The sequence below is a fragment of the Staurois parvus genome, unplaced genomic scaffold (genome assembly GCF_062004578.1).
Source record: "Staurois parvus isolate SC_StPar_1 unplaced genomic scaffold, SC_StPar_1.0 ptg000077l, whole genome shotgun sequence".
NCBI lineage: Eukaryota > Metazoa > Chordata > Amphibia > Anura > Ranidae > Staurois > Staurois parvus.
The window spans coordinates 4,474,420-4,497,500 of NW_028317873.1; the positions used below are offsets into that span (position 1 = coordinate 4,474,420).

At 38.3% G+C, this 23,081-nt stretch overlaps 1 protein-coding gene across 2 annotated transcripts in view; it reads left to right on the forward strand.

Annotated features, from left to right (window-relative positions):
• SLC12A7 (solute carrier family 12 member 7) overlaps positions 1 to 23,081 on the forward strand; it is a 364,935-nt gene that overhangs the window by 231,833 nt on the left and 110,021 nt on the right. For both annotated transcript variants that reach the window (XM_089669464.1, XM_089669465.1), the window contains exons 13-16: positions 2,296 to 2,414; positions 12,375 to 12,473; positions 20,206 to 20,325; positions 21,321 to 21,425. In XM_089669464.1, the coding sequence (XP_089525590.1) occupies positions 2,296 to 2,414; positions 12,375 to 12,473; positions 20,206 to 20,325; positions 21,321 to 21,425 (443 nt within the window). The remainder of the gene's footprint in view (positions 1 to 2,295; positions 2,415 to 12,374; positions 12,474 to 20,205; positions 20,326 to 21,320; positions 21,426 to 23,081) is intronic.

Consider the following 23,081-nt stretch of genomic DNA (forward strand, 5'->3'; position numbering starts at 1 on the left):
ATCTGCCTTTGTTGTGGCTGAACAAATAGTTGCAATTGCCCAAGTGATCCTCTCTGGCACCATAAGATGCCATTTGTGGTATACCTATATCCACTGTTGTACAGAGCCTGCCTTTAAGGACTGATGGAGTCCCCTGAATAGTGGTCTTCTACATAAATGCATTTACTGTACGAGACTGTATTTTAAGAGATTTCACAAAGTGCTGGACAACATTGTAGTCTACTTTGCCAAAATCATATATAAGGTAGCCTAGTATTGCCTGCAGTTTTCCTCTGTATTTTCTGAGGAAGCAATTGAGAAACTTGTTGACTGATGAGGACTCCTGTACATGAATTATTATGATTTATGATGCTATGAATGGGTACTTGTCTGTTAATTCATCGGATATATATATATATATATCCGGTAAATTAACAGACAAGTACCCTATGAATATATGCTGCATCTATTTTGGGTGAATGTTTTTAAGATATAACCCTAGTATTAAACATTTTGTAATATTCTATATACAACATATGTATTCCCTTTTTGTGCCAGTAAAGTCTGACTTCTATATTTTTATTTAAGATGGTTAATGTTAATGAGATGTGGCACTAGTGTGGCCCTATATTCTATGAATACACAACATTACTGGAGGTACAGCTGTATGATCATGTAATATTGAAGGCCTCTTTTGTGTGTGTGACACTTTTTTTTTTTTTTTTTTAAAGGATTGATTTAGCTACACAATTTGCAGCATTTTCCTTTTTTCTTTTTTGCAAGACTTGGTTCCTTTTATTCGTGACTTTATAATCAGAATGTTTTCTGCTGATTAGTTCATGTTTGAGGTTGTGTAGTTGACTGAAAGCCAGCGTTGGAGGTTGTTATGATGGGTTACAAATCTGATTCTTTCTTTTCCCTTCTATTGCTGGACTTTGTGGTTACTAGAGGTACACAGGTGTGGTGTGTGTGTGTTTTTTTTTTTGTTTTGGATGAAATTTTCTCTTCAGGTTTGTGTTTATGCTTGTATTGATGGTTTTGTCCTTGTAACCTTTCTTATGGAAGGAGTGTGCTAGCATTCTGAGATGATTATTTCTGGGTCTGAGCATATTCAGTGGTATCTGATGGACTGGCTGTGTATAATAGCCGTTTGATGTTTTGGGGGTAGAAGCTGGAACTGTGGGGATAGTTGCATCTATCAGTGGATTTAGGGTTTATTGAGGTGCATAGCTTGTCATCCCTGATGTACACCATGGTGTCTAGGAAAGTGACATGGGTCTTTGAATAGTTTAATTTTTTTTTGATTGTTGGGTGAAACCTGTTGATCAACTACATAGTTGGTGAGGTTGAAAAAAGTTACCAGTTCATCTAGTTCAACCAACCAAGAAGAAAAATGATATTGAAAACCCGCATATACACAATCCTATACCCACAGTTGATCCAGAGGAAGGCAAAAAAAAGCATGATCCAAGTTACTCCAGTGAGGGGAAAAAATGCTTTCCTGATCCCCAGATATTCCCTGGATCAAATGCCCCTGGTGTTATTACATCTAACCATTAATATTCAGTTATGTTTTGTGCATTTAAGAATGCATGCAGGCCTTTTCTTAAAACAAACTAAGCTGGCTACAACCAGTTCTTGAATGAGCTTATTTCACATTTTCACGCCTCTTACTAAGAAGAAGCCTTTCCATATGTAAAGGTTAAATATTTTTTTCTGCCATATGTAAAGCATGCCCCCTTGTCCTCTGTATTGCCCTGAAAATGAATAACTCTACATCAAGTTCACTATATGGACCACTTACTGTATGTATTTATAAATGTTGATCATATGCCCCTTAAGTGCCTCTTCTCGTCAATGAGTAAAAGTTTCTTAGATTTTCTAAAAACTGGAATGCTTCTCAATGCATATGATAGGACTAGTGTCAACACACCTCATAATGCATGTGACTGCATCATAAGGCGCATCAATGCATGTTGATGTTTGTTGTGATGTGTTAATTTAAGTTAATTAAATGTGCTTGCCAGGATGTGCTATTCAGTACAAAGTGCATTGAATTGTGCCCTAAATTCTTATGACAACACACATTTATGCGCATTGACGTACATTTTGATGTGCAGCAAGGGGAGAAACTCATAAGTTTCAATCCAGCATAATGCAATACTGCATTATTTCTGTGTTTAAATAAACGAAGATACTTTTCAGTGGCACAAACCAATAAAAAAAAAATTGGCCAAAATAAGAGACACCCCTGAAGTGTCTGAGATAATTAATTGTTTGTTTTATCATCATGAATTCATCATTTCTACTCTGCAGGTGTTTGGTCATGGAAAAGCCAATGGAGAACCAACATGGGCTCTGCTACTGACAGCAGGCATATGTGAAATTGGCATCCTCATTGCTTCTTTGGATAGTGTTGCACCAATTTTATCAATGTAAGTTTTTTGTGTTTTCTAATTTTGTGCCCTTGGATCCTAATTTTAAAGGAAATAAGCATAAATTACGTGCTGGGTCATAAGAATATGAGACTGCATTTTTTGTCATGGTTACTTGCCACATACTGCATTCCATTTGTAGTTTAACTTGATAGCTGTTCTTGTAGTCATTCCTTCTTCTGCCAGAAAGAAGTAGTTGCAGTGCTCAAGTGAAAGCAATTTTCATTAAAAAAAAAAAAAAACAGCTGGTTTGATAAAAAAATAAAAATAGGTTCTTCCAAATTTTCTTTTTTTAGATAGCAGCTGATATATGAAAAACGTTCTATAGGAAGCCCCCATCGCAACAAATCAAAATGCTTGACAAACTAAATGTAAAGTCCCTCTTTTTACATTCTTTCTCTGTTTTGCGATGTGGTGCCCTTGGTCCTCCCACTATCCATTCCTATATGTATAAATCAAAATGTTGTACAAATAAAAAGTGCGCTAATTCACAAAAAATGCAAGGATAAAAATATAAATAAATTCATAAATATAAACATAAGTCCAGCCACCATAACAGTTATAGTCCAATATCAACTTAATGTCAATCTTGAAAACAAACCCCCATGTGCGAATCCGACACCAGATGAAATGAATACACTCACCAGAGCTATATGCCGATTATATTATAGACCAGCATGATAGCATTTTGCTCTGGGAGCGATGATCTGCAGGATATCCCAGTAGAGGAACAGCAACCAATAGTGATTCAATCAGCACATATGGAACAGCTAGGCAGCAAATTATCTTCCAATAATATGGGCAAAGCTCGAGGAATAAGAAGAGATATGATGATGCCGTACGTTTTTAAAATCAGTAAAATTTTATTAGTAAAGTATTGCACTCACAAAGGAGGTGTCTAGCCGACACCAGCGATGACATCCTGTATAATGCCACATCCACAAGGGAAAAACCAAGGGACGAACCTCCTGCACCGCGATCACACAGCTGACAGCTGGGAGGAACGTTCCAACGTCACGTCCCCTAGGCCAGGCCCAACGCGTTTCGTCACTTGACGTCTTCAAAATGCTTGTTTTATTTTCCAACCTTTATTGTAGAAATTCTGTTTTGGAAGCTGATGGGTTCTGTTGGCAGCAGAGTATTGAATAGTAGCACACTTTATTCTTCAGCTCCACACTGTTTTTATAGACCAGCCACTACAGTAAAAAATGTGTTGCTGCAGACCATATTGCAAAGTTTCTCAGTTGCAGCAATAAAGAATAGCCTTTCACTTTGTGTAATCTTGTCTGGCAAGATGTATTATTTTAAGGTGTCCTCTTTCTAAACTGTTATTGCTTTAACTGCCACAGAATGGTTAAAATGGTAAAAATATTTGTATGTGGCAAATTCAGAGGTAAAGACAACATTTAACATGTAGTTTTCAATATCAAATTTATTAGCAAGTCAGGTTGGGCGTGGCGCTCGATCTAAAAAAAAATATGTAGACCTAAAATGCAAGTGTGGCTAATAGGCTGCTCCCTTAGACATAGGTACCAGCAAAAGACTGTTGGGGGGTAGGGAACATTCTTTTTGGCGTGCTAATCTGTTGTGCTTCACAATCCATTATATATCACTCCCTGTGCAAAATTATTTTGAATTTCACATATATACAAAATGATGGTAATGTCACTAGTTTCATGCTAGAAGATCCTTTATTTTAGACCTTGTAGTTCCAGAGCGACAATTTTACCTCTCAGGTCCTTGCTCCCGTTATATACTCCAAACAAGTAGTGTCAGGAATGGACTTGCCAGTGGTGGTGGGACTCACCTGCCTTGTGGGCTGCAGTACCAGGGCTGGCCAGCGGGTGCTCTCAGCAACCAGAGGCTCACTCCTGAAATGAGCCATCACCTGAGGCTGATTACAGCAGGTGTATTTAAGGAATGGCCAGGCCTGTGATCAGGGCCTTGGTGTATGTTTCCCATGAGCCCCTGTACCTGCATCCTGTCTGCTTTCTGCCTGATCCAGATTCTGCTTTGATCCCTGACTCTGAATGAACTCCGCCTGTCCTGACCTCGGCTATTCCTGACTATTCTTCCGCCTGCTCCTTGTACCTTGCCTGCCCGTTTGCTACCGACCCGGCCCACCTGACTACGCTTAGTATTGTTTCTATTGTTATCTGTTGGAGGTTTCTGCGTTTTCCCTGTGTCAGTCCACACATTTCTGGTCATACCCGGATCCCTAACAAGTAGTCTTGGTAGCATGTTAGTTCTGGTGGATACATGTTTGGCTACTTTCAGCTTTTTTGCCTTTTCTATGCAAACAGAAGAAGCCAGATAATAACACACCAAAGAAAGTTTAGATCAGGGGTCTTCAAACATTCTAAACAAATAGCCAATGTACTGTCTTTCAGACTTTTATGGGGCTGGATTGTGGCCAGTATGAGTAAAAAGAAAAGTCACAAGCCCTGCATTAGTGAGAGTAAACCATGCTTCAGGTGTGGTATTCAGTTGCATAATGCCTGTAGTCAGTAGGAAGAGGAATAGTGCCCCGTCATTGGTATTACTGGGAAGAATAGTTCCCCACCATTGGTAGTACTGGGAAGTGCCCCATCATTGCTATCAATGGGAGGAATAGTGCCCCATTATTGGTGCCAGTGGGTAGAATAGTGCCTCATCATTGATATTAGTGGGAGGAATAGTGCCCCATTGTTGTCATTTGGGGGGATTATGCCCCACTGTTGGTGTCAGTGTTCGTGCCTCAAATTAGTGGGAGGAATAAAATTTACATTTTTTTTACAGGATTCTCCTTCTTAACTTTGTTTTCTGAGCACATGTGCAGTGTTGCAGATCATTTGTGTTTGATTTCAATTTGGAGTCAAATTCACCTTGCTAATTTACTTTTATCGCAAAAACTTTCTCTGAAATATTTTTGATCATAACTGGCCAGATTTAGTGATAATCATATTATTTTGATGGGCACCTTTAAGAATTTGTCATGTATTTGAAAAGCGATTTATCCCCTCCCCATTGTTTTTTATTCCTCTCCCCTTTTTCTCTTTCATTTTAAGGGTACTATCTAGTACTTTTAAGTACTTTCTATGGAACCTCAAACTTTACCTGTTAAAAAAAAAAAAAAAAAAAAGAATTTGTGAAATATTCCAGTTCTTCCTGTTTTCATGATTAAAATGGTAGTAAAGTCTGATTTTTTTTTTTTTTTTTTTTTTTTTTTTTTTTTTTATATTTGTACCTTCAGGTTGCCTGTAGGTACTGTAAATATCTCCTAAACATGCATGGTTTAGGAGATATTTTACCTGTGTAGAGCACCGGCGCATGCGCTCTGAAAGAACGGCATGCCCAAAGTGACTTCCGTGCGCTCGTGGCTTGGCCATTCAAACCGGCTGAGCCATGTGATGCATACTAGCACATTATGCCTTTTGTCTTGCAGGGGAAAACGTTAAGTGAAACAAACACACTAAGCCCAATATTCTCAAAGAAGACTGGCATATATACATATTTCAGGCAGGCAGCTTTTAGGACCAAACTCATGGTGTGCCTGCACTTTTTGCAAAGTTGCTGAATTCGTGGAATTCATCTTTAAACTGAGTGGGTTGTGGCTATTGCCAGAGGAAGGAGGGTGCCAGTTGTGGGGTTGGCACTGAGATCATGGGTGGGCCAGGATAAGGGGAGATATCCCCAGAGATTAGGAGAAGGAGGGTGAGATGGGAACAGGATTTATATTAGTGCACATACTTCACTGTTGTGATGTTTGGGCCAGTATGTGGGTTCAATATTTGCAGGTGGTGATGAGTGAAATAGTATGGAGAGGATAGGAGTGAGGGTGATGTATGTAAGCTTTGGGGTGGAGAAGACGGGTAAGGTAATGAGAATTTGAGAACAGAGCACCCTAATGTGAGAAGAGTAAAAGAAGCATATTATAGGATAGATGGAGTAGGAATCAGACTTGTAAGAAATGCTTTACAAAATGTTGGTTTGTTTAAAGTCTGTCCAGAATTGAGCATACAGTGGGGAAAATTAATTACTTGATCTCCTGCAGATTTTGGAAGCTTGCCCACTTTCAAAGAAACGAAGGGTCTATAGTTTTTATCATAGGTGTATTTTAAATGATAAAGTCAGAATATCAACCAAAAATAGTATTTGATCCCCAAGCAAAACATGACTTAGTACTGGTGGAGAAACCCTTGTTGACAAGCACAGAGGTAAGACATTTCATGTAGTAGGTTGCCAGGTTTGCACACATCTCAGGAGGGATTTTGGTCCACTCTTTACAGATATTATCCAAATCATTAATGTTTCTTGACTGTTGCTTGGCAACTCATAGTTTCAGCTCCCTCCATAAATTTTCTATAGGATTAAGATCTGGAAACTGGCTAGGCCACTGCATGACCTTAATGTGCTTCTTCTTGAGCCACTCTTTTGTTGCCTTGGCAGTATTTTTTGGGTCATTGTCATGCTGCAAGACCCATCCACGACCCATCTTCAGTGTTCTGGCTGAGAGAAAAAGATTCTAGTCCCAAGATTTTACAATACATGGCCCCGTCAGCCTGTACCTTTAGCAGAGAAACTGCCCCAAAGCATGTTTCCACCTCTGTGCTTGACTGTAGGGATGGTGTTCTTAGGGTCATAGTCCATTTTTCTTCCTACAAACACAGCGAGTCGAGTTAATGCCAAAGAGCTCAATTCTGGTTTCATCTGACCACAGCACTTTCTCCCAACACTTGTCTGAATTATTTAGATGTTCATTGGCAAACTTCAGATGGGCCTGTACATGTGCCTGCTTAAGGAGGATGATCTTGCAGGTGCAGGTTCAATCCATGGCAGTTTATTGTGTTACGTGGTTTGTTTGGTGACTGTGGTCCCAACTGCCTTGAGATCATTCACAAGCTCCTCCTGTGTAGTTCTGGGCTGATCCCTCACTTTTCTCATTATCATCCTTACCCCATGAGCGCGAAATCATACATGGAGCTCCAGGCCGAGGGCGAATAATAGTTATTTTTGTATTTCTTCCATTTGCGAATAATGGCTCCAACAGTTGTCTCCTTCTCACCAAGCTTCTTGCTGATGGTCTTGTAGCCCATTCCAGCCTCATGCAGGTCTACAATCTTGTCCCTGACGTTGTTTGACAGCTGTTTGGTCTTGCCCATGGTGGTGAGGTTTGAATGGAAGAAAGATTCTGTGGACAGGTGTCTTTTATACACATTATTATTATTATTGTACAGGATTTAAATTGAACTAACAGTTTGCGTAGTGCTTTACAAAATGAAGGCAGACCGTACAGTTACAGTACTATTTGGTACAAGTGGAATCCGAGGACCCTGCTCATTAGAGCATACAATCTAAGAAGGAAGAGTGGATGATACAAAAGGTAATAGCTGTGGGGGGTGAGCTGATGAAGAAAGTAAACAGTTTATTAATTAGAAGCTGGATATGCTTCTTTAAATAGAATGGTTTTCAGGGATTGTCTAAAGGTGGATAGATTAGGAGATAGTCTGACAGATTGGGGTAAGGAGTTCCAAAGGATAGGAGAAGTCCTGGAGGCAAGCACGGGAGGAGGTAACACGGGAACTAGAGAACAGAAGGTCTTGGGAGGACCGAAGAGAGCGGTTTGTTTAATATTTTAAGACCAGGTTAGTGATGTAGCTGGGGGCAGAGCTGTGAATGGCTTGGTAAGTTGTTTTTAGTTTTTTAAATTTTCTGGCAGCAGCATTCATGATGGACTTAAGGAGGCATAGCCTATGTAAAGGTAGGCCAATGAGGAGGAAGCTGAAGTAGTCGAGGGGAGAGTTATTTAGAAGCTTTGTGGTATCATTGGTTACTCACTTCAATACCGGGAACTTTACTCCCTTCCTGCCCAGGCCAGTTTTCAGCTTTCAGCGCTCACACTTTGAATGACAATTGTGCAGTCATGCAACACTGTACATAAACTAAAATGTTATCATTTTGTTCACACTAGAGCTTTGTTTTGGGGTATTTAATCACCACTGGGGTGTTTATTTTTTGCTAAATTAACAAAAAAAAGCCCAAAAATGTTGAAAAAAACCCCTAGTTTCTTAGTTTCTGTTCTAACATTTTGCAAATAAATAATTGCTCATAAATTTAGGCCAAGCTCTACATTTCTTTGAAAATAGCCCAAATCAGTATTTATTATTTGGTCTGTAGGAATGTTATAGAGTTCACAAACTATGGGATATATCTGAAAATTGATCATTCCTGAAGTACTGACGGCCAATCTAATTTCTTGATGCCCATAAATGACAGAACAATACACAGATCCCCCAAATGACTCTTTTTTGCAAAGTAGACAGTTGAGATATTTAATAAGAGGCATGGCAAGGTTTTTTTTAAGCTGTACATTTTTTGTCATTTTTTGGAAAGTGAAGAAATTAAAAAAAAAAAAAACCTTTTTTTTTTTTTTTTTTTTACATACTGTCACCAGTGCAGTACAGCATCATTTAACTGTTGTGGCAGTGATCAGTGACACTGACCGGTGACCGTAATAATATATTTATTTTATTTTATTTTTTATCACATTTCTACTTTTTTTTTTTTTTTTTTTTTTTTTTCATAATATGCTGTGACCAGAGTAGTATAATGTTACCTTAGTAACATTGTACTGCTTTGGGGAATTGATAAGTATTTTTTTTTTTTTTTGTACACATTGCTTATAGCAAAGGATTTCTTTGCTATAAGCAAGCATTTAACTGAATGAAATCAATTCATTCAGTTTTTTGTTTTTTTTTGTTGTGATTAGCTGATTGGCCATGGCTAATCACAATCAAATGGGCTGTACTTGGCTCAGTCTGTACATGTGATCAGTGTGACCAATCACAGCTAGTCACACAATTGTATACAATGGATGGCATGAAAGGAAGCCATCCATTATTTACAGTTGTCGTGTGACCTGCTGTGATTGGTCACAGCAGGTCACATAGTACTGGCAATGGGCCGGAACAAGGATCTGTCATCGGCTTTGTCCACGGTACACAGCTGGTGACAGATTTTGCCACAACGCAGCCCCGTGAAGGATGTCATGCGACACCCACCCAGATCGAGGAGAGTCCTGCTTGGCCGTCATTTTGCTATTGGCCAGTCAGGAACAGGTTAAAAGGGGGACTATTCAGGAGATGTTGCGGTGGCATGATTTGGACATGGATTAGATGTGGGCCTAAAAGGATAGTTCAGAATCCAGGGTTACATCTAGCACCCTGGCATGCAGGAATGGGTTGATAGTTGTGCCATTGATCTTGACAGATAAATCAGGGGAGAGCCATGTGAGGGAGGAAATATTATGAGCTCTAATTTGCATAGACTGATTTTTTTGAAAGTGGTGTGACATCCAGTCTGATATGTCTGTTGGTAAATCAGTGATACGTGAGGAAACTGATGGGATGAGCTAAGGGGTACAGATATAGATTTGTGTGTCATCCACGTAGAAATGGAATAACGAGTTGTTAGGATCACCTTCTTAAATTGACAGGATTAATCTGTTTATTACATGAGCACATAGCCAGTCTGTGGGAGTCAGAATTATTGTTGGTTGGTTAGTAGGGGATCAAATACTTTTTTACTCACTGAACTGCAACTCAGTTTATAACATTTGTATTGTGTTTTTTCTGGATTTTTGGTTTATATTCTGTCTCTATAATTTAAAATACACCTATGAAAAAAATTATAGACTATTCTATATTATAGACTATGGCTTCCCCCATAAGCTGATCTAAATTTATAGAGAGAGGTGGCAAGAAAGTATTAATCAACTGATCAATTAGGAATTGATACGGGACACTTGTATGGAAGGGGATATTGTCAAAAACCAGACCAGCAACGGACGCAGGCCAACGTCATAAAAGATAATTCTTTGATCACAAAAGGCAAATGGAGGTGAGATTCAGTCATCAAAACTATAGACAAGTTTAAAAGTATCTTCAATCACTAACCATAATGATTGCAAAGTGTCAGTACATAGCAATGGTTAAATTGACTTCAAGCAGCATTTACTTGTGAAGGAGCAGACAAGACATGATGAGAAAGTGAAAGAAGAAAGATTAAACTGCTTAATAATTGTGCAAAAATACTGAATAGGAATATGAAGAATTTCACATGGTTTCATTTTATGCTACTAATGCCAGCATATCCTTATAGTCAATTAACAATTTGGTGTTTTTTCACTCATCACCCAATTACCACTCTCAGCCCCAACATTTGCACACAGAACACAAGCCAAGGGCATTTGTATCAGTTTGTGTTATCAGAGACCGCCTTCTGGCCCTGGAGGTCTCTTATTTGAGTTTGATCTGTAGTGCTTCTCAGGCTGCTTTTAGGAATGTAAATGTCAGTGCCACTTGGGGGGTGTAGAGGAATCGGGATGGAAAACCGCACTTTTCGAGGCATGGCAGAGAAGATGAGGCATGTCTGGATATAGAAAATTAAGGGAGCCACAGCTATACTACCGAGTTGATTTACATGACTGCTTGATCCCCACATGTATGGGGTAGTGACAGGGTCTCTTCAAATATTAAATATAACAGTGAGAGCTTTTCTAAGCACGACAGAGAAAGATCTCACATTTAAACTGGTCTTGGAAGAGTTGCAACTGGTTAAATAAATGTATTTGAAGGAAGTCAGTGTGCTTGTCTGAGCTCTTTTTACCAGACAAATTGGCAATGTGTAGGATGAGCAAGTGCTGTACTAATTTCATGTTCAGCTCTGTACAGGTAACTACAGTAGTTGCTCTCTAGTGAGAGATGATTTACACCCTGGTCCAGTAGATACTGTTATTTACTTGTACTGTATTTTGATCCTGCAAGTTCCACATTAGTAGGTTGAATTGGTGAATGGCATAGAGCATTGACAGCAGTATAAACCTATTGGGGTAGAGTTACTAAAACTGTAGCACTCAGAATCTGGTGCAGCTTCACATGACAGCCAATCAGCTTCTGGCTTCAGCTTGTTCAATTAAACTTTGGCAATAAAATTTGGAAGGTGATTGGTTTATTTGCCAAGTTGCACCAGATTTTGCTCCTTCCAGTTTTAGTAAATATACCCCATTGTTTGAGACTGTTTGCTTTTTTTGCTGGTTTTCCTTTTTTTTTTTTTTTTATATATAACTTTCATATTTTGCTTGCTTCTTTAGCCATATTTTCATAATTCTATATGCTGCTGCGTAAGTCCTGCTACTAGTGACTGAAAATGCAACAGAATATAATGTTTTGAGAATTAGAAGATGTGGAAACCCCCCCACACTGAATGGGACTTTGAAGGTGTCATACTTACATAAAAGTGTGAACTCTTTATTTTGTCAAAAATACCATAAAATTATGGTGTTCCGTTTAGGTGGGATTCTCAGGTGTCTAGAGCCCATGGTGCCCTTGTCGGGAAGTGCTGACAATCTTGGAGCTTGTTTTTATGATTGAAAATTTTCATTTGTTGATTCTCTCATATTGTGAGTATATTTATACATTTGGAACCATATAGATATTTTATTTTGCTGTTCTATATGACATGTAATAAATAACTGTATTTTCAATCTGACAGACTATATCACTCTCATGCAGAGTATCTGCTATCCTTGAGGAAGGAGCTATATTGCGCCAAAACGCTTCGGATTTCTGCTTAATCATCTCTAACTTATCAGCATTATTGTTCAACAATTGTATGATATTCTTGACTGGTGATATGTTAATATGTACACTATGACTGTTTTGTACTAATGGCGTGTTATGCCATAATTTTATGGTATTTTTGACAAAATAAACAGTTCACACTTTATGTATGTACGATGCCTTCAAAGTTCCATTTAGTGTAGGGGGGGTTTTCCACATTTTCAATTAGATATTTAGGGATGGTGGCAGGTTACCAGGATCTTGTTCTTTTTTTTCTCTTTAATCTTTTGAGAATTGTTATTCATCTGAACTAACCATAGACTTGCATTATTATGCTTTCTTCGTTTTTTATTTCTAATAGGTTTTTCTTGATGTGTTACATGTTTGTCAACCTGGCTTGTGCTTTACAAACATTGTTGCGAACTCCAAATTGGAGACCACGGTTTAAGTATTATCACTGGTAAGTGCGTTCTGTTTACTTTTGTCTTTAATAAGGATTCTATATATTTTATAATTCTTACATGTTCACTGCACAATACCTTGAGGGCCCATTCACACCAGCCTGATCAGTTACAGTGCGTTTTTAATGCACTTATGTCGTGTGATAACGTGCATTGCGTTTAATGCAACTTATTTGTTTGCCCAGTGCACCACAGCATATCAGAAGAAGTGAAGGCAGTGCAGTGAGGTAAATAGGCCCTAAATGAGAGACCTTGAACTATCTAAGATGCATTTACATAAACAATATTTACTTGTATATACTGCACACATCACCCTAGCCCAGGCATAAAAAACAGTAAGACTGGTGAAACCCACTGAGAAATTACTGTACATTAAAAATGTCTAACGTATATAGTTTTTTTTTTTTTCAGAATGCACAGTTAAGAGTTCAAAGACATAAGCATATAGACTATACATTACGAAAATTAAAGAGTGGTAGACAACTGCAAGGGTGAGACAGGGAATGATCTTGGGTGTTCCTCAGGAGAGTTTATTTTTTGTGAACTTCTATATTCTGAGACAGACCTTTACAAAAAATAATATAGAAAACCATTTCTACAAAAGTAAAGTGAATACTCCACTCAAAGCATTAATGGGTGGAAAAGGCAGAATAGAAATAAAATATTGAGTGAAAGCTAGACCATAACATTCAAATATGTGTTCCCAAACACTGCACTCACCGAACCACTTAAAAGCAGCTACCCAAATAACCATAAAATTCAAGATTTGCAACAAAAAAAAGCAGCGCTCAAAAATATGTAATAAACAGTGCAAAATTACAATGAATATTAAACACCATTCAAAACCATTGAACTGTGTTTAATTTTACAGTATAATTTTGCTTTGCTTATTATATATTCATTTTTCACACGGTTGTACACAATTTGAATTTTCACACTGCCTTTTGTTGCTAAAAGCTAAAACCTAGTTTTGAAATTTAACTGGTTGCTTACATAAAGAAAATATTGAGTTGGAAATAAAAAGCTTTGTACTGTTTCATAGATCAAACAAAGTTCACGACCAGACTCTTGGAGCTTTGCCAGTGACTATCATTCTGTATAGAGTAAGGTTTTTATAAGATTGCTGATCTCCCTTGATGTATAAGAGTATTCAAAAACCTAAAAGAAAAACAGTAAAAGCGCCTTAATATATAAAGAACAAGCTGCTGTGCACAAAAGGTAACCAATATCACCCTAGAAGCAACATTGTATATAAAGTGCAGCGCTAAATATGATCCAAACAAATAAACAATAAGAAGTGAATCAATATGAAATATAAATGGATATGGATAAATGTTCCCTAGTATATATAAGGTCAAACAAGAATGTGGTCCAGGTAATCAATGTATAAATTAAAGTGCTCAGGTGACATAGAAGTCCGGTATCCGTGCAGTAGTGATAAAACAATGCGCACTCACCGGACGCGCATGTTAAATGCGCTTTTGTGTATAAAAAAACAAGATGTCACCTGATAGTGGGTGGTCCTCCTTCCGTTTAGTATGAGGCTGGTGTGGGTGGTCCTCTTTTACTGGGGATCCCCCCGTATGCTCCTGGTGGATAATATCCCTCTGGGTGAGCAGGATTCCACTGTGGTAGTGATCTGTCCGGGGAATCTATCTGTGGACTAAAGTACTCCCCCAGGGGATAACAAGGATACTTCCATAGTGTAGTAAGTTTGTAAAAGCTTTATTATGATGCATCAAGGTAAAAACACACTGAGAATAGTTGCAGACAGTGATTAGTGAGAACTGACCGTCTGGTGTAGTAAGATGGCCGCCGGAGCTCCACGTTGCTTCGGCGGCGTGACGTCACGGTGTGGTGTGGCTCCTCCAAATTATTTATTAATTGAAATGTATTCATGTTTTTGGTGTATGGATGTTTTGCAATTTATGAAGTTTTTTTTTTATTATTATTAAATTGGTAAAGAGCCTATAGAGGTAAGAGAAGGGTGAGCGTTGCACATTTTGTATTTACACTGCCTCTTTAAATACTGATTTGAATGAAAAAAAAACCCAACCCCCTAGCCCATAAAATACAATAGAATATAAAATGGCCTATTTGTGTCATGTATCTCCTTTTCTATTGCAGAAGATCACTACATCACAAACAGTAGATAAATGAATAAAAGATGCCTGCACACCTAATATGTTTGAACCTTGAGAAAGATTCTGAACCCATGTGGTCCAGAAACATTGGTGTTGTATATTTATATAATGCTTTGTCTTGGGTTATGCTGGTGGTTTTAATCTAGCTGTACTAATCAGGTGCACTTCAGTTCATATTCTTGTTGGGTAGATCATTAGAAAGAGATACTTAGAGGATATGATAATAGACTGGATACTTGCACATTATCTGAAACAGCTGCCATTCTTCCTAAACCATTCAACAGCCAGTACTTTTCTCATTATTCAATGTAACCACTTCCCGAACGCCCTATAGCAGACAGATGCTACAGGGTGGCCGTTCTGTGCAAAATCAAGTGTGTGTGTGTATATAATAAATATATATATATTTAGATGAGTCAGATGAGTCTGGGCATTTAAAACCTTTGAGATTGACATCACCTGGTCTTCCCAGACGATGATTGAGAACAATCCATGACACTGGCAGGTCTCAGCTTTGCAAAGGGGGCAGTACAAGATATTAACTCTGCAGGGTGCCCAAACTTTTGCAGACGCCATTTTTTTGTTTTCTGTTATTTTGAAAGTGTAAATGATGGAAATAAAATCTAACTTTTGTTGACATATTATAAGAATGTCTAATCTGTAATTTGATGCCTTTTGGAGATTTTTCCATCTTTCCTTGGCTTCTTTATGCACATTTAATACAAATTTTTAGCTGGGGTGCCCAAACTTTCGATCCCCACTGTATATGTGATCTTGCACTTCCTGATGCTGGAGGCATGCGCACCGTGGGTACACCACTTCTGCTGTGATCTGTCAGAGTAGAAGCTTTTCAATGGGTGTCAGCCAATGGATGAGCGCAGGCACCCGTTGATTGGTTAGGAGAGTGACAAGACACAGCTCTGCCCATGTAAACAAGGCAGAGCTGTGTCTTGTCAGCGGCGATCTGCTGGATTTTCTTTCCCTGAAAAGCAGGGTATAAAATCCAGCACATTGCCTAGTAAAATCATTGCACTAATGTACACAAAACACTGCTTAGGCACACATTTAATCCTTTGATCGTCCTAGATTAGCCTTTTGCAACCAGGGTGCCGTGAAGTTTCTTCAGGGGTGCCTTGGCAAAACAATTGCCCAAAAATTGTGTACAAGCCAGAGGTGGATCAAGCCTGCCTTTTTAGTTACACAAAGCCATGGGTTTTCATTGTGTACCATTACGACCTTCTAGCCACTGACATCCCAACAACCAATGACCTCATCAGTTGATAAGGAGGATGTTGGTCATCTGCACAGCATCCTTCTTTGGCTCTCTCCTGACCATTTCCGTCAGCACTGGGATCACATTAGCTGAGTGATGGAGAAAAACTTAGGGAAAAGAGAAGCACTGGAATGCTAGTCAATATTAATGTGAAAAACTGTATTTGATTTAGAAGAATAAATCACCTCTAATGTTGGGTGTCCTACATGTGTGGATGTTGATGCATTATGTAAAACTATTAGAATAGTTTTTTACATTTTAGAATAGGGTGCCTGGAGATTGTCCATAATTTTAGAGGGTGCCTTGACTGAAAAAAAGGTTGAGACACGGTGCCCTAGATGTTTAACCCCTTCCTGGCCAGTGCCAATAATACAGTGGCAGTGTATATATTTAGCAGTGATTACTGTATTAGTGTCACTGGTTCACACAAAGTCAGACTTTCTGCCGCTATATCAAAGTCCCTCTATAACTATTATATTACTAGTATAAAAAAGAAACAAAAAACCGCATATGTACCTTAGTTTGTAGGTGCTATAACTTTTGAACAAACCAATCAATATACACTTATTGGGATATTTTTTATCAAAAATATTTAGCAGCAGGGATGTTTGATTCCTATCGCCTGACGCCCAGGACTTGTAGTTCCGGGTGTTGGGTAGGTAGTTTTTTTTCTACCTTTAGCCCTGCTGCAGGCAAGCAGTGGGCTCACCTGTCAGGTGGAAGAATGTGATTGCTTCCACACAGTGCCAGCCAACACGTCCACTCCCCTCCTCTTCTTGTCCTGACCCGGAAGTGACGTTGTGATGTCACTTCCGGGTGCCCGTTGAGATATTCCCTGCCATGGAAGCCGGGAAAGAATGTAATGCGGTGCGATGTGCACCACATTATATTCAGTGGAGCAAAGAGAAGACATGCAGGGTCTTTTATTCCCTGGATGCCTCAATAAAGAGAACCTGTCACCAAAAAATCACCACATATCGTCCCCTATGTGATGGGAAAAAAAAGTTACACCCAAGCACATACCACCACCCCCCCAAAAAAAAAATTAGGCCCCCTCACATATACGCACGTACAAATGTAAATGCACATGCTGACTCACCTATGCATGAAAATGTTGATTGCGACACACGTCGCATATCACTGCGCACGCCAAAATGAGAGCAATAATTCTAGAACCAGACTGCCTCTGTAACGCTAAACTGATGACCTATAAGGAGCTTTAAAAGTGTCAACCTATAGAAAATATAGGGTATGAAGTTCGTCGCCATTTCACAAGAACGCACAAATTTAAGGTTTGACAAGTTGGATATCTATTTACTCGGTGCAACCTCATCTTTTATATTTTACAAAATAGCGTAATTTTATTGCTTTTTTTGTTCCCTAAAATTAACTTACTAGTATGTTTTACTGAAATTTTGCAGTAATATGTGACATAAAAAATTGGAACTACTGCTATTTTATTCTCTAGGGTCTTTGCTGTTGGGGGTTTTATGTAATCTTCAGGCCTAAAATAATTTTTTAAACTTTAGCAAAAAAATGCAAAAACGGTTGTGCTTTCCTGAGGAGCAGCCAATCGATGCTCATTTTTTATTGGATATGTTTTAGAGCAGAAAGTCAGAAATATATATATAGATATTTTTTTTTGTTTATAGTGCAAAAAAAAAAAAAAAAAACCCAGACGTGATTAAGTACTACCAAAAGAAAGGAAAACAAATTACATACATTTAATTTATGAACAGCGTTGCATGACCACGCAATTGTCAGTTAAAATAACGCAGCACCGTAACGCAAAAAAAGGCTTGGTCATGAAGGGGGGTAAATCTTCTGGAGGGCAATAATTTTCACATACAATCACGAGGATGTAAGTCTTTATTTTTGGTTTGCTTAATATGAATTTGTAATTTAATTTAGTCTTTTAGCAGGCTCTGGTATCTTTAAAAATATATTTTGTTACCTATGTAATCCATTTCATGTTAGTATTCATGTAATTTTGGTTTGGTTACGATGGAGGAACTTAATACTGTTTAGTACTATGAATAGTTAATAGTAATAGTACTATGAATGGTTGTAGTCTGTGCTGTTGCAAAGAGGAGCAGTTGGCGGTACACTCCAGGAACGGGCAACACTCCTTTAGCCTGGTCCTCATCTAACATCCTTCTGCTTCAAGGTGGTTTCAGCAGCTACCGAAGTATATGGTGGGAGACGTATGGCCAAGACACGTGTGTGAGTGCAGAATCAGTGAACGAGCAAGCTCAATAGTAAAAAAAAAAAAAAAATTTAATTTTACATAAGAAAAAGTGAAAGTGTGAGCAAGAGAGGGGAATTGGCTGCAAGGAATGTGTATGAACGAGAATGTGAACAGGGCAACCAGTGGTTTGTGTTGCTTGGGGAGAGACCCAGCCACCAGAGGAGTAGATCCAACAGCAGCCCGCAAAAGGGATGGCACCGCAGTAAGCAGAATAAGACCGCGCTGCTTTTGAGGACCGCCAGACCAGAAGCTGCAGCTGCTGGTGGCCACCATCTTTATTCTGTTTGTCCCCGTCAGGAGAGCAAAACTGGAAACCTAGAATCAGTGTTAGAAAACTGAACGGATGGTGATTAAACAGCAAAAAGAGATGCCAATACAGGACAATTGTCAACTGCTTTTTTATTGTTCTGACAGTCATAAGGTAAGAAGATGTAAACTGGTAGGTAGGGGTCACTGGATGGAAAAGATCAGTGTCAGCTCTAGAAATCTTCCAGCAAAATGCATGAATCACTAAACAATGAAAGTCTTTTAATGACAAAATTCAGTGTGCGGTGAAATGGAGACTCTCGTGCCCGCCACCACAAAAAAACACTGCTCCTTACCGAATAGTTAGACCTCAGATTATAGGTGGTCTAGTAGAGCATGATGCTGAACATATCTTGCTTGTAACATCCTAGATGGAAAAGAAGTGTCACAGTTATAGTTTTTTTGCAGCTGCTGAACATTCAATTTTGTTTCTCTGTAACTTGGACAATGAGCTATTAAAGCGGTAGTAAGCCTGCTAGTTAAAAGAAAAAACCGTTTCCCTTGCAAGGCAATGTCATATGTGAAATTTACCTTAAAACGAAGCCCTTCAGCAGCGTGTTGACACAGCTTCCATCTTCACCGGGTCTTCCTTCTGGGTTTGCGGGTTCCGACAGCTTGAAAGCCACAATGACGTTACTTCTGCGCATGTGCGCCAGTCACTTTTTACAGCACACAGCTCTGAAGGAATGGCACGGGCATGCCGTTCATCAGAGTGCAAGTGCTGGTAGTGTCACACAAGTAAATAGGTCCTTAATAGTGCATGTTTAGGAGATATCGACAGTACCTTCAGGTAAGCCATATTATAGGCATACCTGTGGGTACAAGTACAAAAACAGACTTTACTACCACTTTAACTTGAGTAAAGAAGCTTGCTGCTGGTGCTGCTCTCTACATAATGAGGATGAAAAAAAGACCATCTTATTAAAAAAATGTATTTTGTATACTGTATTTATAAATGTGTGTGTATGTGTGTGTATATGTATATATATATATGTATATGTGTGTATATATGAGAATTATGAATCCTTTTTTCATAGATGATCACGTGACCTCTGTTCTTAGCTGCAAAAGGGAAAGAGCTAGGGAAAAGAGACACCTGCAGGGGGGCAGAGAGAGATTAGTAGGCTCTTGACAATGTAGAGCTGTCCTGGGGGTGGGGAGGGGAGCACAAGTCTGACCACTGAAGTACAGACAGGCTGTGCTCCCACGTATAATGCAAAGAAGAAAACCGTGCTGGGGTGGATGCGCTTCCATGCCTAGCGAGGTCAGTTTGAAATAGGTAAGCTGGGGACTGTCAGGATCACCAGGCATTTCACACAAAAGAGGCAATGCAAAAAGAACAGGATACTTTTTAACACAAGTACATGCTAATACAGACAAATATTAGAAAAATAAAATGTTGGGGTAACATACACTTTAAGCATTTTATACCATTTTTTTTCTTGTATTAAAATGGTAGCTCGAACTTCAAGTTTGAGGTCAAAATTACTTTGACTATTTTAACCGCCCACAAAAAAAATCATGCTGTTCAGTTGGTAATTTTTGCTTTTAGGAAAAAAAACGGAAAGTGTGTGTGTGTACAGTGCCTTGGAAAAGTATTCATACCCTTTGAAATTTTCCACATCTTGTCATGTTGCAACCAATAACATAAATGTATTTTATGTGATAGACCAACACAAAGTGGCACATGATTGTGAAGTGGAAGGAAAATATATATTTATTTCCCTTTTAGGTAACAAATGTTTTTGTTTGTTTTTTAGGACTCTTTCATTTGTGGGAATGAGTTTATGCCTTGCTTTAATGTTCATTTGCTCTTGGTATTATGCATTGGTTGCCATGCTGATTGCTGGATGCATTTATAAGTACATTGAATATAGAGGGTAAGTCTGACAGAGGGGGAAGCTTGTTTCTATTTGTGTCATTGTGATTATTCTATTGTGTGTGAAATATGTAAAATATCTCAGATACAATTTTAACAAATACAACTTTGTGATGTAGATATTAGCAAACAACTCCTTCACATGTATTATATTTTGCTAAGGGTATTTACAAATTAGCGTTACCTTTGTCGAAAAATAGGATTACTGTATGTGCTGTTGTCTTATGCCTTTAAAGTAATTTTAAATCCTCCTTTTTTTTTTTTTTTTTTAAAGCACTTTTTTTTAAAGCAGCTGATTAGCACTTACTAACTCTGCTGTCTTTATCATTTAATCCTTTCCTATGTTTTGTTCAGGCTGGTACTTTGGCCACTGCCTAGGTTTATTGTTTCAGGGCAGATCTATGCAACTTCATGTAAATACTAAAGCTGTCTCCCCTTCCACTGTATGCATCAATAGAAACACTCAATCCTTGGCCTAGGATGCCAGGGCACTTCTACTTCACAATCCTCCTCCCCCTCCCTTCTCCAAGTTTACAGACTGATTCAGGACCTCACTGTCCACTGTTAACATTTTCCTCATATATCTGGAAGTTAAGGGAAGCAGCACTAAGTGAGCAGAAGCCAGCAGCATTGAAAGTGTTAAATTGCAAGTGCTGGGATAAGAATTTTAACAAATAGTTTACTAGGGAATGTTTATTTTATTGTGCTTAATGTGTTAAAGTAAAAAATGCAGATGGTTTAATAAAAGACTTTAACTGTTAGGGGGGTTATCTATAATTTTTTTCACACAATATTTATGCAACTTTCACCCAGGAGTAACACTTTTGTCCAAGTGAATTAAATAGAAAAAAAGTGTGAATCTTGGGTGAAAGTTGTTACTCTTGTGTGAAAACATTTATACATAAACCCTTTTAATGTAAATCATATTTAACGGTTACGTCTGCTTATTGTCCTAAGAAATGCTAGTAATCACATTTAAAATACACTCACATTTAGTGCCGAAAAAGAATGGGGAGATGGAATACGAGGCCTGTCCTTAAATGCAGCTCGCTATGCTTTGCTACGTGTTGAACATGGAACAACGCATACTAAAAATTGGAGGTAAGTTCTTGTATCATTCGTTTTACAGCTATTTGTACAATTTAGACAAATTTTAATGCTCTTTTAAGAGACTGTGGGGTTGATTTAGCTGACGTTAGAAGCTGATTGGCTACCATGCAGAGCTGCACCAGATTTTGCACTCTCCAGTTTAGTAAATCAACCCCTGTGTCTCTGGGGAAAAAAATATCTCAAACAAAGAGATATACTTACCTGGTTCAATGCCCATTCGTGAATTTTTTTTTTTTTTTTGCACTGCAAAGTCACCCGAAGAATCTTTGCACCTAACATACTTCTTACAAGTTATTGTATTCTTGTTCAGCAGGGCATCACAAGGGTTTTTATATATGGTATACAATGATTCATAATTGTCCTGCTGGACATGTCCATCATACATTAAAGTACTATGTTCATTACAGCCCGGAATCGAGCACATGGGTAAGCCGAAACAATATTGGCTATACAAGTGAGCAATAAGTGCCATATGATTAGTTATTTGTAATCCGGTTAAACAGAATAAGCCTTTTAGAGAACATATTTTAATTGTATCTCATATTAGTTTCATGTCTACTCTCTCAAATACTATTACAGGATTTATTTGTAGGTGTAATGAATAATGAATATTGACGTATTTAGAAGAATTGATCAAATAAAAAAAACAAGATCAAGGATATGTGCAATATTAAAATTTTAAATTAAAGTGAAGAATAGGTGTAAAGTAGAGGATTGTATAAATAAGGAAAATAATGTTTAATGAGGTGTTATCAAACATGATGGGTATCAAAAAATGCTACATTTATTTAAGGGAATTAAAAGTGTATCTATACACTTTATACATTGTATCTATCATTTTTTGCTTTAGCAGATAGCAAGTGAGGGAAAATCTGCAACAGGGAAATGGAGAACAATAAAAAGATGACAGAGGTTCTAGAATTTATTTACTTAGCCAGATAGAAGTCTTTTTTTTTTTTTTTTTTTTTATTTCAAACTGAGCCCCCAGATTCTTTCCACTCTCTCCAATACTAAATCAAATGTTTTGGCTATAGATGCGCTATTTAAAGTGGCCTCATGTCTGTGCATTGCAGTACTATGAAAAAAAAAAATGTGCTCTACCACGTTTTTGCAGTGCACATTAACATATTGTGGTACTATCTAATAAAAATGACACCCCATCCTGCCCTGCCAACACAAGAGCATTGCAGCTCACCACAATAGGAACCATTTTTAGATTCTTGTGTTGTGCTGCTGTGGGTTAGGAAAAAAAGAGACTTGCTTAGTTTTTTTTTGTGCATTGGCAGCACATAAAAAATTAATCGTATGCCTCGTATGCCTGTTTTTTAAAGATTGTTTTTTAAGGTAGATAATGAGCTTCCAAAATACTTCACATATTACAAGACCCAGAATTAATGAGTAGGTTGTATTCTTTTGCTGTGGGCAAATGCTTAGAGGCCATCCTTAAAGTGCAACAATACTCACCTCAGCACCAGCGATGCAGCATCCTCAAGCGCCCTGCTTTGCTGCTGACATCTTCAAGCAGCCAGCTCTTGATCACTGGCCACTGTCATTAGGCGGGGATGATGTCACCTTGTGAGGAGGTGAGCAAAACCTTGGACAGAGGGTTGGCAGTGGACGTGGTATATTTGGGTTTTGCACTAGCGT